The sequence below is a fragment of the Mauremys reevesii genome, linkage group 14, assembly GCF_016161935.1.
Source record: "Mauremys reevesii isolate NIE-2019 linkage group 14, ASM1616193v1, whole genome shotgun sequence".
NCBI classification, from domain to species: Eukaryota; Metazoa; Chordata; order Testudines; family Geoemydidae; genus Mauremys; species Mauremys reevesii.
The window spans coordinates 13151784-13165659 of NC_052636.1; the positions used below are offsets into that span (position 1 = coordinate 13151784).

Here is a 13876-nt window from a genome sequence, read left to right on the forward strand (position 1 = left end):
CCAACGGCTGGCAAAAGTTCGAGAGCCCCACGCCTCTGCTCCCAGCGGGGAGGGGGGAGAACAAGAGATCTAGGGCAGCGCTATTGTGGGTAGAGCAGTAGCACGGCGAGATCCAATCAGGAGTCAGGCCCCTGTTGTGCCAGGCGCTGCACAAACCTCGACTGAGATCAGGGCCCCCTTTGCATCCAGTGCTGCACAGACACATACCGAAAAGCCACAGTCTAAACAGGCAAATTATTATCCACCCTAGTTCATTAGTTTCTAAGGGCTTCGGATGGGTTAGAAATCATCATGCTTCAGAGCTCTGAACAATAGGGGACAGGAGGGAAATGGGGGCAGTTTAGACCTTCATTGAGGGGTCTTTTGCAATTTCTCATGAAGCAGCCGGATCTCGGCCACTGTTGGATAGTGGCCCGGTTGGATCCGCTGCTCTGGCCGGCCCCGGCAATGGCAGGGGATTGATTAGGTTGGTGTGCCCAGATGGTGCCAGCAGATGAACCATGCCACAGAGGATGGAAACACCCTCAAGGAACCTGACCTGGGGGAGAATTTCTTTCCTGACCCCCCAATCTGGTGATTGGTCGGACCCCAACATGTGAGGGAGACACACCAGCCAGGCAGCTAGGAAGAGGATTCTTTGGGTGCCGGCCACCCCGCCGGGTGTCCAAGCATCGATGCTTCAGAGGAAGGTGGGGGAGGAAAAAAAAAGCAGAATGCACCCGACCAGTTATTGAGCAGGGAAGGGGGGGAGGTTGTTCCTGACCCCTATGGAAAACCATCTGAAGCCCTGAAGCATGAGAGTGCCTGAATGCAGAGCTGCAGGTGTTCTTCTCGGAAATTTCCCCCTTGGGAGATCCTCAGGAGACAGCTGCTGTGGAGGAGGGAGGACTCATACTCACAGCTCCGGGAGCAAAGTCCTTTCCTTCATGATCCAGCCGGTGCTTGGGGGTCTCCCCGTGAGCTCCCACCAGGGTGATGGAGATAGCGCTGCAGGTGCTGGCCGCCAGGCCCTGCCCGGTGGTCACCCAGACGGTGTAGGTGGCCATGGGGCAATCTCAGGAGGTGGTTTGCTCACGCTCCCTCCAGCCGGTGAGTTGGGACATTAAGAGCAGCTCCCAGCGGGCGAAGGAGATTGTTTTTTGGCAGCTCCGCCCTGCAGACCACGTCTGGCTTGCTGACTCGCTCCTGGATGTTTGCATCCAGCTGTGGGCCAGGTGCCAGCTGGCCCCAGTGGGGCCCCTCCCAGCACCCACACACCTGTAAAGAGACTCACCTGAGCCAAGATCTGGCAAAGAGGATTATCACCGACACGCACACGCACACCCCGTGCTCTGGCAAAGGCCTCAGACGTCTTGTGTCTGCTTCGAGCAACTGGGGAGTGGGAGGCATCTTCTCCACCAATGCCTCGCCGGGCAGCCCTTGCAAAATCCCGTCAGCCCAGTCAGGGCTGGATTAACCTTTTGTGGGCCTGGCGCCAAACATATTTGTGAGCTTCCCTGGGGAATGAAGGGGCCAGGGGAAAGAACACAGCGTTCAGGGTGGATTTGATTGAAATCAGTATTTAAACCACTAGTCAGGAAGACTCGATTTAATCATGGCTTTCTACATAAAAGTGCATTCTCGTTGGTTGTTATAAGCTTAATACATATTCTTCACAACTCAGAGATAGCTGTCGGTTTCATTTGTGGAAGGTACCGTACACACGATACGTTTTTAAACAGGGATTTATTTTGAAAACTTTTCAGATGAGTTTTACGGCTCTATCAGAAAATAAATGACTGCTTGGTTATTTCGTTTACCAAAGATAATTGAAGTAGATATTTCTGAAGTCATTGGGAGGTGAACTATCGCCAATTCTCAGAGGGGGAGCCGTGTTAGTCTGGATCTGTAAAAGCAGCAAAGAGTCCTGTGGCACCTTATAGACTAACAGACGTATTGGAGCATGAGCTTTCGTGGGTGAATACCCACTTCGTCGGATGCATGTAGTGGAAATTTCCAGGGGCAGGTATATATAAGCAAGCAAGAAGCAGGCTAGAGATAACGAGGTTAGTTCAATCAGGGAGGATGCGGCCCTGTTATAGCAGTTGAGGTGTGAAAACCAAGGGAGGAGAAACTGGTTCTGTAGTTGGCAAGCCATTCACAGTCTTTGTTTAATCCTGAGCTGATGGTGTCAAATTTGCAGATGATCTGAAGCACAGCAATTTCCCTTTGAAGTCTGGTCCTGAGGTGTTTTTGCTGCAGGATGGCTACCTTTAAATCTGCTATTGTGTGTCCAGGGAGATTGAAGTGTTCTCCTACAGGTTTTTGTATATTGCCATTCCTAATATCTGATTTGTGTCCATTTATCCTTTACGTAGGGACTGTCCAATTTGGCCGATGTACATAGCAGAGGGGCATTGCTGGCATATGATAGGGTATATTACATTGGTGGACGTGCAGGTGAATGAACCGGTGATGGTGTGGCTGATCTGGTTAGGTCCTGTGATGGTGTCGCTGGTGTAGATATGTGGGCAGAGTTGGCATCGAGGTTTGTTGCATGGGTTGGTTCCTGAGCTAGAGTTACTATGGTGCGGTGTGCAGTTGTTGGTGAGAATATGCTTCAGGTTGGCAGGTTGTCTGTGGGCGAGGACTGGCCTGCCACCCAAGGCCCATGAAAGTGTGGGATCATTGTCCAGGATGGGTTGTAGATCCCTGATGATGCGTTGAAGGGGTTTGAGCTGGGGACTGTATGTGATGGCCAGTGGAGTCTTGTTGGTTTCTTTCTTGGGTTTGTCTTGCAGAAGGAGGTTTCTGGGTACATGTCTGGCTCTGTTGATCTGTTTCCTTATTTCCACCAAGCATTCTCAAGACTACAGTACCCACACGAGGAAATATATGCCATCATATGCCAGCAATGCCCCTCTGCTATGTACATCGGCCAAACTGGACAGTCTCTAAGGAAAAGGATAAATGGACACAAATCAGACATTAGGAATGGCAATATACAAAAACCTGTAGGAGAACACTTCAACCTCCCTGGCCACACAATAGCAGATGTTAAGGTGGCCATCCTACAACAAAAAAACTTTAGGACCAGACTTCAAAGAGAAACTGCTGAGCTCCAGTTCATCTGCAAATTTAACACCATCGGCTTAGGACTAAACAAAGACTGTGAATGGCTTGCCAATTACAGAACCAGTTTCTCCTCCCTTGGCTTTCACACCTCAGCTGCTGGAACAGGGCCCCATCCTCCCTGATTGATCTAACCTCGTTATCTCTAGCTTGCTTCTTGCTTGCTTATATTTAACTGCCCCTGGAAATTTCCACTGCTTGCATCCGAAGAAGTGGGTATTCACCCACGAAAGCTCATGCTGCAAAACTTCTGTTAGTCTATAAGGTGCCACAGGATTCTTTGCTGCTTCTACAGAACCAGACTAACACGGCTACCCCTCTGATACATAAAAGTGCATTCTCGTTGGTTGTTATAAGCTTAATACATATTCTTCACAACTCAGAGATAGCTGTCGGTTTCATTTGTGGAAGGTACCGTACACACGATACGTTTTTAAACAGGGATTTATTTTGAAAACTTTTCAGATGAGTTTTACGGCTATATCAGAAAATAAATGACTGCTTGGTTATTTCGTTTACCAAAGATAATTGAAGTAGATATTTCTGAAGTCATTGGGAGGTGAACTATCGCCAATTCTCAGAGGGGGAGCCGTGTTAGTCTGGATCTGTAAAAGCAGCAAAGAGTCCTGTGGCACCTTATAGACTAACAGACGTATTGGAGCATGAGCTTTCGTGGGTGAATACCCACTTCGTCGGATGCATGTAGTGGAAATTTCCAGGGGCAGGTATATATAACCAAGCAAGAAGCAGGCTAGAGATAACGAGGTTAGTTCAATCAGGGAGGATGCGGCCCTGTTATAGCAGTTGAGGTGTGAAAACCAAGGGAGGAGAAACTGGTTCTGTAGTTGGCAAGCCATTCACAGTCTTTGTTTAATCCTGAGCTGATGGTGTCAAATTTGCAGATGATCTGAAGCACAGCAATTTCCCTTTGAAGTCTGGTCCTGAGGTGTTTTTGCTGCAGGATGGCTACCTTTAAATCTGCTATTGTGTGGCCAGGGAGATTGAAGTGTTCTCCTACAGGTTTTTGTATATTGCCATTCCTAATATCTGATTTGTGTCCATTTATCCTTTACGTAGGGACTGTCCAATTTGGCCGATGTACATAGCAGAGGGGCATTGCTGGCATATGATAGGGTATATTACATTGGTGGACGTGCAGGTGAATGAACCGGTGATGGTGTGGCTGATCTGGTTAGGTCCTGTGATGGTGTTGCTGGTGTAGATATGTGGGCAGAGTTGGCATCGAGGTTTGTTGCATGGGTTGGTTCCATAGAGTTACTATGGTGCGGTGTGCAGTTGTTGGTGAGAATATGCTTCAGGTTGGCAGGTTGTCTGTGGGCGAGGACTGGCCTGCCACCCAAGGCCTGTGAAAGTGTGGGATCATTGTCCAGGATGGGTTGTAGATCCCTGATGATGCGTTGGAGGGGTTTGAGCTGGGGACTGTATGTGATGGCCAGTGGAGTCCTGTTGGTTTCTTTCTTGGGTTTGTCTTGCAGAAGGAGGTTTCTGGGTACACGTCTGGCTCTGTTGATCTGTTTCCTTATTTCCACCAAGCATTCTCAAGACTACAGTACCCACACGAGGAAATAAGGAATGCCCCTCTGCTATGTACATCGGCCAAACTGGACAGTCTCTAAGGAAAAGGATAAATGGACACAAATCAGACATTAGGAATGGCAATATACAAAAACCTGTAGGAGAACACTTCAACCTCCCTGGCCACACAATAGCAGATGTTAAGGTGGCCATCCTACAACAAAAAAACTTTAGGACCAGACTTCAAAGAGAAACTGCTGAGCTCCAGTTCATCTGCAAATTTAACACCATCGGCTTAGGACTAAACAAAGACTGTGAATGGCTTGCCAATTACAGAACCAGTTTCTCCTCCCTTGGCTTTCACACCTCAGCTGCTGGAACAGGGCCCCATCCTCCCTGATTGATCTAACCTCGTTATCTCTAGCTTGCTTCTTGCTTGCTTATATATACACACCTGTCCCTGGAAATTTCCACTGCTTGCATCCGAAGAAGTGGGTATTCACCCACGAAAGCTCATGCTGCAAAACTTCTGTTAGTCTATAAGGTGCCACAGGATTCTTTGCTGCTTCTACAGAACCAGACTAACACGGCTACCCCTCTGATACATAAAAGTGCATTCTCGTTGGTTGTTATAAGCTTAATACATATTCTTCACAACTCAGAGATAGCTGTCGGTTTCATTTGTGGAAGGTACCGTACACACACGATTTTTTTTAAAATTTTTTTTTTTTTTTTTCACTTTTCAGATGAGTTTTACGAAATAAAAAAAAAATAATGACTTTTTGGTTTTTTCGTTTAAATAAAAGTAATATTTTAAGAGTTTCTGAGTCATTGACTCGGTGAATCGCTCAGATTCAGAGGGTGAGCGGCTGGATCTGTAAAAGCAAAAAAAGTCAAGCATCTCCTACAGGTTTTTTATATTGCCATTCCTAATATCTGATTTGTCCATTTATCCAAAGTGTGGGATCATTCTCCAGGATGGGTTGTAGATCCCTGATGATGCGTTGGAGGGGTTTGAGCTGGGGACTGTATGTGATGGCCAGTGGAGTCCTGTTGGTTTCTTTCTTGGGCTTGTCTTGCAGTAGGAGGCTTCTGGGTACACATCTGGCTCTGTTGATCTGTTTCCTTATTTCCTCGTGCGGGTATCGTAGTTTTGAGAATGCTTGGTGGAGATTTTGTAGGTGTTGGTCTCTGTCTGTGGGGTTAGAGCAGATGCGGTTGTGCCTCAGTGCTTGGCTGTAGACAATGGATCTTGTGATGTGTCCGGGATGGAAGCTGGAGGCATGAAGGTAGGCATAGCGGTCGGTAGGTTTTTCGGTATAGGGTGGTGTTAACGTGACCATCACTTATTTGCACCGTGGTGTCTAGGAAGTGGACCTCCCGTGTAGATTGGTCCAGGCTGAGGTTGATGGTGGGGTGGAAGCTGTTGAAATCGTGGTGGAATTTTTCCAGAGTCTTCTTCCCATGGGTCCAGATGATGAAGATGTCATCAGTGTAGCGTAGGTAGAGAAGGGGCGTGAGTGGACGAGAGCCGAGGAAGCGTTGTTCCAGGTCAGCCATAAAAATGTTGGCATATTGTGGGGCCATGCGGGTGCCCATAGCGGCGCCACTGATCTGGAGGTATATATTGTCATCAAATTTGAAATAGTTGTGTGTGAGGATAAAGGCACAGATCCCAGCAGCCAGTTGTGCTGTGGCATCATCAGGGATACTGTTCCTGACAGCTTGTATTCAATCTGTGTGTGGGATGTTTGTGTAGAGAACCTCTACATCCATGGTGGCTAGGATGGTGTTTTCTGGAAGGTCACCAATGCATTGTAGTTTCCTCAGGAAATCAGCGGTGTCACGGAGATAGCTGGGAGTGCTGATGGCATAGGGTCTGAGTAGAGAGTCCACATATCCAGATAGTCCTTCAGTGAGCGTGCCAATGCCCGAGATGATGGGGCGTCCAGGATTTCCGGGTTTGTGGATCTTGGGTAGTAGATAGAATAACCCTCGTCGGGGCTCTAAGGGTATGTTGATTTGTTCTGGTGTTAGTGTAGGGAGTGTCCTGAGTAGATGGTGCAGTTTCTTAGTGTATTTAATAGGCAGCAGGTTTAAAACAAATAAAAGGAAGTTCTTCTTCACGCAGCGCACAGTCAACTTGTGGAACTCCTTGCCTGAGGAGGTTGTGAAGGCTAGGACTATAACAGTGTTTAAAAGAGAACTGGATAAATTCATGGTGGTTAAGTCCATAAATGGCTATTAGCCAGGATGGGTAAAGAATGGTGTCCCTAGCCTCTGTTTGTCAGAGGATGGAGATGGATGGCAGGAGAGTGATCACTTGATCATTGCCTGTTAGGTTCACTCCCTCTGGGGCACCTGGCATTGGCCACTGTCGGTAGACAGATACTGGGCTAGATGGACCTTTGGTCTGACCCGGTACGGCCGTTCTTATGTTCTTATGTTCCTCAGTGGGATCTGAGGGAAGTGGCCTGTAGAATTTGGTATTGGAGAGTTGTCTGGCGGCCTCCTTTTGGTGTAAGCAGAGTCAGGATGAGCTCTACCCTGACATCTGGTGGTGAATTATGGCGAGTGTCGAAAAGAATTTCAGGGGCTGATCGTGTTTGCATAGGCACACCCACCCCGCCTGGCATAGCCCACGGCAGCCTGGGATGGTTGCTTTGGCAGCTGTGGGAACCCCAGTTTCTTTGTTGTTGGGGCGGGAGGAGTGGAGTGTTGTCACCCTGACTGTGTGGATGAGGAACTGTGAAACTGCTTTGTGACAGGGAGTCTCACCATCAATTGAGTGGCACTCGCTAGACAAGGGAGTGGGCTCCTTGTGTGAGTCAGAAGCACCAATTGCACCTCCTCCTCTCTCCACTGTTGAATATTAGAGCTGATTTTTGATTCCCTTAAGAGTCTAAGTTACAGGTTACTGAGCTGAACTCACTAAGAGCTGAAATCACTAAAGAGCAGTGCTAACTATGGGGGGAGTCTGAAGCTATATTGCGGAGTAGAGCAGTTTGTGGGACAGTTAGAGCGGCCCGCGGAGCGAGCGGAGCTGAGCAGTTCGTGGGGAAGGCGGAAGCAGAATCCCACGGAGAGGCAGGGCAGTCGGCCCTGGACCACATAAGGTGTCCCATTCTACCCAGGCTGGTGGGGGTGGGAAACCCCTACAGATAGACTCTTGAACTCTGGGGCTGCACTGACCCGAGCCAGAGACTTTTGGGTTGCGGGGACTTTTGGGACTGTGGGTGATTTTGGGGTTGCTGGACTCTTGGGACATTTGAGGTGTTGGACTTTGGAGTCTTGGGGTGATTTTGGGGTTGCTGGACTCCAGAGCCTGGCAGAAGGGTTACATGGTATTCAGACCTGTTCATGATGACAACAGCGCCTCCTTTATCAGCCTCTTCGATTATAATGTCAGGGTGGTTTCTGAGGTTGTGGATGGCATTGTGTTCTGCACGACTTAGGTTATGAGGCAGGCGATATTGTTTTTGCACAATTTCTGCCTGTGCACGTCGGCGGAAGCATTCAATGTAGAGGTCCAGACTGTCATTTCGACCCTCAGGAGGAGTCCATGTGGAGTTCTTCTTCTTGGGCTGTTGGTGGGAGGGTAACTGTGTATCAGTGGGCTGTTCAGTGTTGTCCTGAAAGTATTCTTTGAGTCGGAGACGGCGAAAGTAGCCTTCCAGATCGCCGCAGAACTGTATCATGTTGGTGGGGGTGGCAGGGCAGAAAGAGAGTCCCTGAGATAGGACAGACTTTTCTGCTGGGCTGAGTGTGTAGTTGGATAGATTGACAATATTGCTGGGTGGATTAGGGGTACCACTGTTGTGGCCCCATGTGGCAGGTAGGATTTTAGACAGCTTACAGTCCTTTTTCCTTTGTAGAGAGGTGAAGTGTGTAATGTAGATCTCCTGTCTTATTTTAGTGAAGCCCATTTGTATGGAAGTTTGGTTATTTATGAGAGTCTCCAGGTTGGAGAGCTCTTTTTTGATGTTTTCCTGATTGTTGTATAGGACGCGGATCAGGTGGTTCCTCAGTTTCTTTGATAGAGTATGGCATAATCTCTCACTGTGGTCTGTGTAGTATGTAGATAGCAGTGGATTTTTCACCTTTAGTCCATTTGGTATGATGGCCATCCATTTGCATTTGGAAAGGAAGATGATATCTGTCTGTACTTGCGCAAGTTTCTTCATGAGGTTGAAGTACAACCTATCCTGGATAATGATCTCTCACTTTCACAGGCCTTGGGTGGCAGGCCAGTCCTCGCCCACAGACAACCTGCCAACCTGAAGCATATTCTCACCAGTAACTAGACACTGCACCATAGTAACTCTAACTCATAGAATCATAGAATATCAGGGCTGGAAGGGAACTCAGGAGGTATCTAGTCCAACCCCCTGCTCAAAGCAGGACCAATTCCCAACTAAATCATCCCAGCCAGGGCTTTGTCAAGCCTGACCTTAAAAGCCTCTAAGGAAAGAGATTCCACCACCTCCCTAGGGAACCCATTCCAGTGCTTCACCACTCTCTGAGTGAAAAAGTTTTACCTAATATCCAACCTAAACCTCCCCCACTGCAACTTGAGACCATTACTCCTTGTTCTCTCATCTGCTACCACTGAGAACAGTCTAGATCCATCCTCTTTGGAACCCCCTTTCAGGTAGTTGAAAGCAGCTATCAAATCCCCCCTCATTCTTCTCTTCTGCAGACTAAACAAGCCCAGTTCCCTCAGCCTCTCCTCATGTCATGTGCTCCAGCCCCCTAATCATTTTGGTTGCCCTCCGCTGGACTCTTTCCAATTTTTCCACATCCTTCTTGTAGTGTGGGGCCCAAAACTGGACACAGTACTCCAGATGAGGCCTCACCAATGTTGAATAGAGGGGAATGATCACATCCCTTGATCTGCTGGCAATGCCCCAACTTATGCATCCCAAAATGCCATTAGCCTTCTTGGCAACAAGGGCACACTGTCGACTCATATCCAGCTTCTCGTCCACTGTAACCCCCAGGTCCTTTTCTGCAGAACTGCTGCCCAGCCATTCGGTCCCTAGTCTGTAACAGTGAATGGGATGGAAGAATCCCGTGCACTGCTACAGGCTGGGGACCGACTGGCTAAGCAGCAGTTCTGCAGAAAAGGACTTGGGCCTTACAGTGGATGAGAAGCTGGATATGAGTCAGCAGGGTGCCCTTGTTGCCAAGAAGGCCAACGGCATATTAGTAGGGGCATTGCCAGCAGATCAAGGGATGTGATCATTCCCCTCTATTCGGCACTGGTGAGGCCACATCTGGAGTACTGTGTCCAGTTTTGGGCCCCCCACTACAGAAGGGATGTGGACAAACTGACGAGAGTCCAGCGGAGGGCAACGAAAATAATTAGAGGGCTGGGGGACAGGGCACATGACTTACGAGGAGAGGCTGAGGGAACTGGGCTTGTTTAGTCTGCAGAAGAGAAGAATGAGGGGGGATTTGATAGCAGCCTTCAACTACCTGAAGGGGGTTCCAAAGAGGATGGATCTAGACTGTTCTCAGTGGTAGAAGATGACAGAACAAGGAGCAATGGTCTCAAGTTGCAGTGGGGGAGGTCTAGGTTGGATATTAGGAAAAAGTATTTCACTAGGAGGGTGGTGAAGCACTGGGATGGGTTTTATATTTTTCACATTTCATGTTAACAAAAGATTTCAGTGTAGATTAAATTTTAAAAGATGCAGTATTAGAATAAAAACGAGTGCCTATGTCTTAAAGCAGATATACGAGGCAATTAGCTAGAGGAACTTCAATGACCATTAATAGAGCAAACCTTCTTCCTCTTAGGGCTGGTCCACACTAAGAAGCGGGGTCGAACTAGGGTACGCAAATTCAGCTACGTGAATAGCGTAGCTGAATTCGAAGTACCCTAGTTCGAACTACTCACCCGTCCAGATGCCACGGAATCGAAGTCCGCGGCTCCAAGGTCGACTCCGCCACCGCCTTTTGCAGTGGTGGAGTACCGGAGTTCGAACTATCGCTTCCGGAGTTCGAACTATCGCGTCCAGATTAGACGCGATAGTTCGAACTCCGAGAAGTCGAACTCACCGCGTCGACCCGGCTCGTAAGTGTAGACTAGCCCTTAGAGGTTTTTACAGCCCGTCTTGACAAAGCCCCGGCTGGGATGATTTAGTTGGGGGTTGGCCTTGCTTTGAGATACCTCCTGAGGTCTCTTCCGACCCTAATCTTCTATGATTTCACTGGCAGCTCATTGGTCTGTAGAGGTTTGCTGGCTTTCACCTGCAAATAACTCTCCGATCCCTTTGTCCTGATGGAAACAGAATCAAAATGAGCTCTCCCCTGACATCTGGTGGGGAGCTGTGGAAAAGGACTTCAGGGGCTGAGCTCGTTTGCATGGGCACATCCACCCTGCCTAGCATGATGGGACTGCCTGCCCAAATGGTCACTTTGGCTGATGTGGGATCCCCAGTCTCTTTCTTATTGGGGGAGGAGTAATGACGGGTTGTTATCCTGGGGATGTGAATCAAGGACAGTAGAACTGTACTTGCCATTTTATGACCGAGGAACTTGCCGGCAACTAAGCAGCACTCGCTAGGCAAGGGAAATGGGTTCCAAAGCGAATTGAGAAGGGGTGAAGGAAAGGGGTATATTGGGTAGTTACAGGGCCGCCCAGAGGATTCCGGGGGCCCGGGGTCTTCGGCAGCGGGGGGCCCTTCCGTTCCAGGACCGCCACCGAAGTGCCCCGAAGACCCGCGGTGGGGCCCCCCCGCCGCCGAATTACCGCCAAAGTGGGACCCGCCGCCGAAGTGCAGCCCAGTCTTCGGCAGTAATTCGGCGGCGGGGAGCCCCCGCCGTGGGTTTTCAGGGCACTTCGGCGGCAGGTCCCTGAACGGAAGGGTCCCCTGCCGCCGAATTACCACTGAAGACCGAGCTGAACTTCGGTGGCGGGTCCTGCTTCGGCGGTAACTCGCCAGTGGGGGGTCCTTCCGCCCCGGAGCGGAAAGACCTCCCCGCCGGCAAAGACCGGGAGTGTAAGAAGCTCCTGGGCCCAGCCCCTTAAGAGTTTTCCAGGGGCCCCGAAAAACTCTCGTGGGGGCCCCTGTGGGGCCCGAGGCCTGGGGCAAATTGCCCCTCTTGCCCCTCCCTCTGGGCAGCCCTGGGTAGTTATGTTAATTCTCTCCTCATACCTAGTGGAGCAAATTTTGAGTTCTCTAGGAGTCTTATTACAGACTGCAGAGCTGAAATCTCTGATACTTAGATCTAAATATGAGACCTACTTTCGGCTAGTGGTGCAGCAGCACTGAAGCTCCCCTACTATCTGCTAAACTCACTGAGAGCTGTGCTAAGTAGGGTGAGGGCTGAAGACAAGTGGGTGAGTGGCTAGCAGGATAGCTAGTGGAGCAGATAGCAGGACGGCCAGCGGAGAGGGGTGCAGATAGCAAGGCGATGGGGAAGAGAAGCGGACAGCAGGATGGCTGGCGAAGAGGCACAGAGAGCAGGGAGGAGCGAAGCAGACGGCAGGGTGGCTGGTGGAGAGGCACGGAGAGCGTAGTGGACAGCAGGGTGGCTGGTGGAGAGGAGTGGGGAGCAGAGCGGATAGCAGGGCGGCTGGAGACAGCAGGGTGGCTGGCGGAGAGGCACGGAGGGCAGAGTGGAGCAGACAGCAGGATGGCTGGCGGAGAGGAGTGGACAGCAGGGCGTCTGGTGGAGAGGATTGGGGAGTGGAGCAGATAGCAAGACGGCTGGCGGAGAGGCGCGCGGAGGGCAGGGCGGAGCAGAGCAGATAGCAGGGCAGCTGGCGGAGAGGAACGGGGAGCGGAGATGGCAGAGCAGCTGGAGACAGCAGGGCGGCTGGCGGAGAGGAGCAGAGAGTGGAGCAGATAGCAAGGCGGCTGGTGCAGAGGAGCGGACAGCGGGGCAGCTAGCGGCGAGGCGTGGTGAGCGGAGGGGACAGCGGGACAGCTAGCGGTGGGGCGAGGCGAGCGGACAGCAGGGCAGCTGGCAGAGAAGCGCAGCTGGCAGGGCCGACTGCAGCAGAACCCCATGGAGAGACATGACACTCGGCCATCGACCCGAGCAGCGGAGCGTGTAAGATGCCCCCCCTCATACCTCCCTCCTCTTCCACCCAGGCTGGGAGGTGACTCTGCAGATGAACTTCTGAACTCTGGGGGCTGCACTGACCAGGGTCAGAAACGGTGGGGCAGAGGCGCTGACTTTATTTTTCCCCGTGGGTGCTCTGGCCTGAGGCTCTGCCCCCCACTTTGCACACTCCCCCTGCCTCTTCCCGCCCCCGGCCCTGAGCAGCTCCTGCCACCCGCCAAACAGCTGATCGGCGACTCAAGCTGAGCGCTGTTCAGGCAATGTCACACCTGCGCACTGATTGCCCCGTTCATAACAATTTATGCCTCGGCTTTAATCTCCTAGCAGGGAACAACTGGGCCCAAGGCACCAAAATAAGTGTTGCTCTGTCTTTACTAAAACATGCCTGAGCCAGGAGTTTATGGACGGGCGGGTCCTGAAAAGCTGCTAGACAGGCGGGGTTGGCTACCGATGCCAATTTTGGCCTGTGAGCTGTGAATCACTTCCCACAATCAAAGACAGGAGGGCGGAGAAGGACGACGCAGGCCGGGAGCATTGGCGATTCGGGACTGAACGCGGGAGATTTGGGCTGGCACGTTTCGCCAAGCTCCCAGCAAAGCGGATCGGGATCAAAGGGAAATGGACGCGAAAGGGGAACGGATGCAAAAAGGATCAGGATTGAAAGGAAACAGAATCACTGGAGGGGGGCAATTTTGGCCAGGGTCTGTGCTGTGCCTGACACAACGGGGGTGCCCCAATCTCAGCTGGGGTCATCTGTGCATAAATAGGGCCCTGATCTTCAGACCGCTAATAAATGAATCTGCAGCCCGTGAGGGCATTTGGGATTCAGCAGGGGGCGATGTGGGGGCAGGAAGAGGTGGGGTGGGCAGGGGCGGGAAGCGACAGGTGTGACGCACTCTATATGATTTTATGAAAGTGCGCTGATGAGTGTGAACATAATGTAACTGAAATACGTTTCATGCAAAAGGTCTCCAGTAAGGCATCAATACAAAGCTTATAATCTACTGCGTGTGGTCACCCTATTTGTATGAATGTATCAGTCTTGTATCTGAAACTAGGAATAGGAAACATAACTCTGAGGGCCTTTTGTCATTATGCAAAGTGTGGGCCGTTAATGGTGGGTTGGAATCTGGATGACTCCCATTAACTAGAA

General features: G+C 50.6%; 1 protein-coding gene across 1 annotated transcript in view; it reads right to left on the reverse strand.

The window, feature by feature from the left end:
• LOC120381799 (hydroperoxide isomerase ALOXE3-like) overlaps positions 1 to 1158 on the reverse strand; it is a 34218-nt gene extending 33060 nt beyond the window's left edge. Inside the window, exon 1 of the mRNA XM_039499934.1 lies at positions 900 to 1158. Coding sequence (XP_039355868.1) covers positions 900 to 1046 — 147 coding nt within the window. The 5' untranslated portion in view covers positions 1047 to 1158. The remainder of the gene's footprint in view (positions 1 to 899) is intronic.
• Positions 1159 to 13876: the final 12718 nt, after the last annotated feature.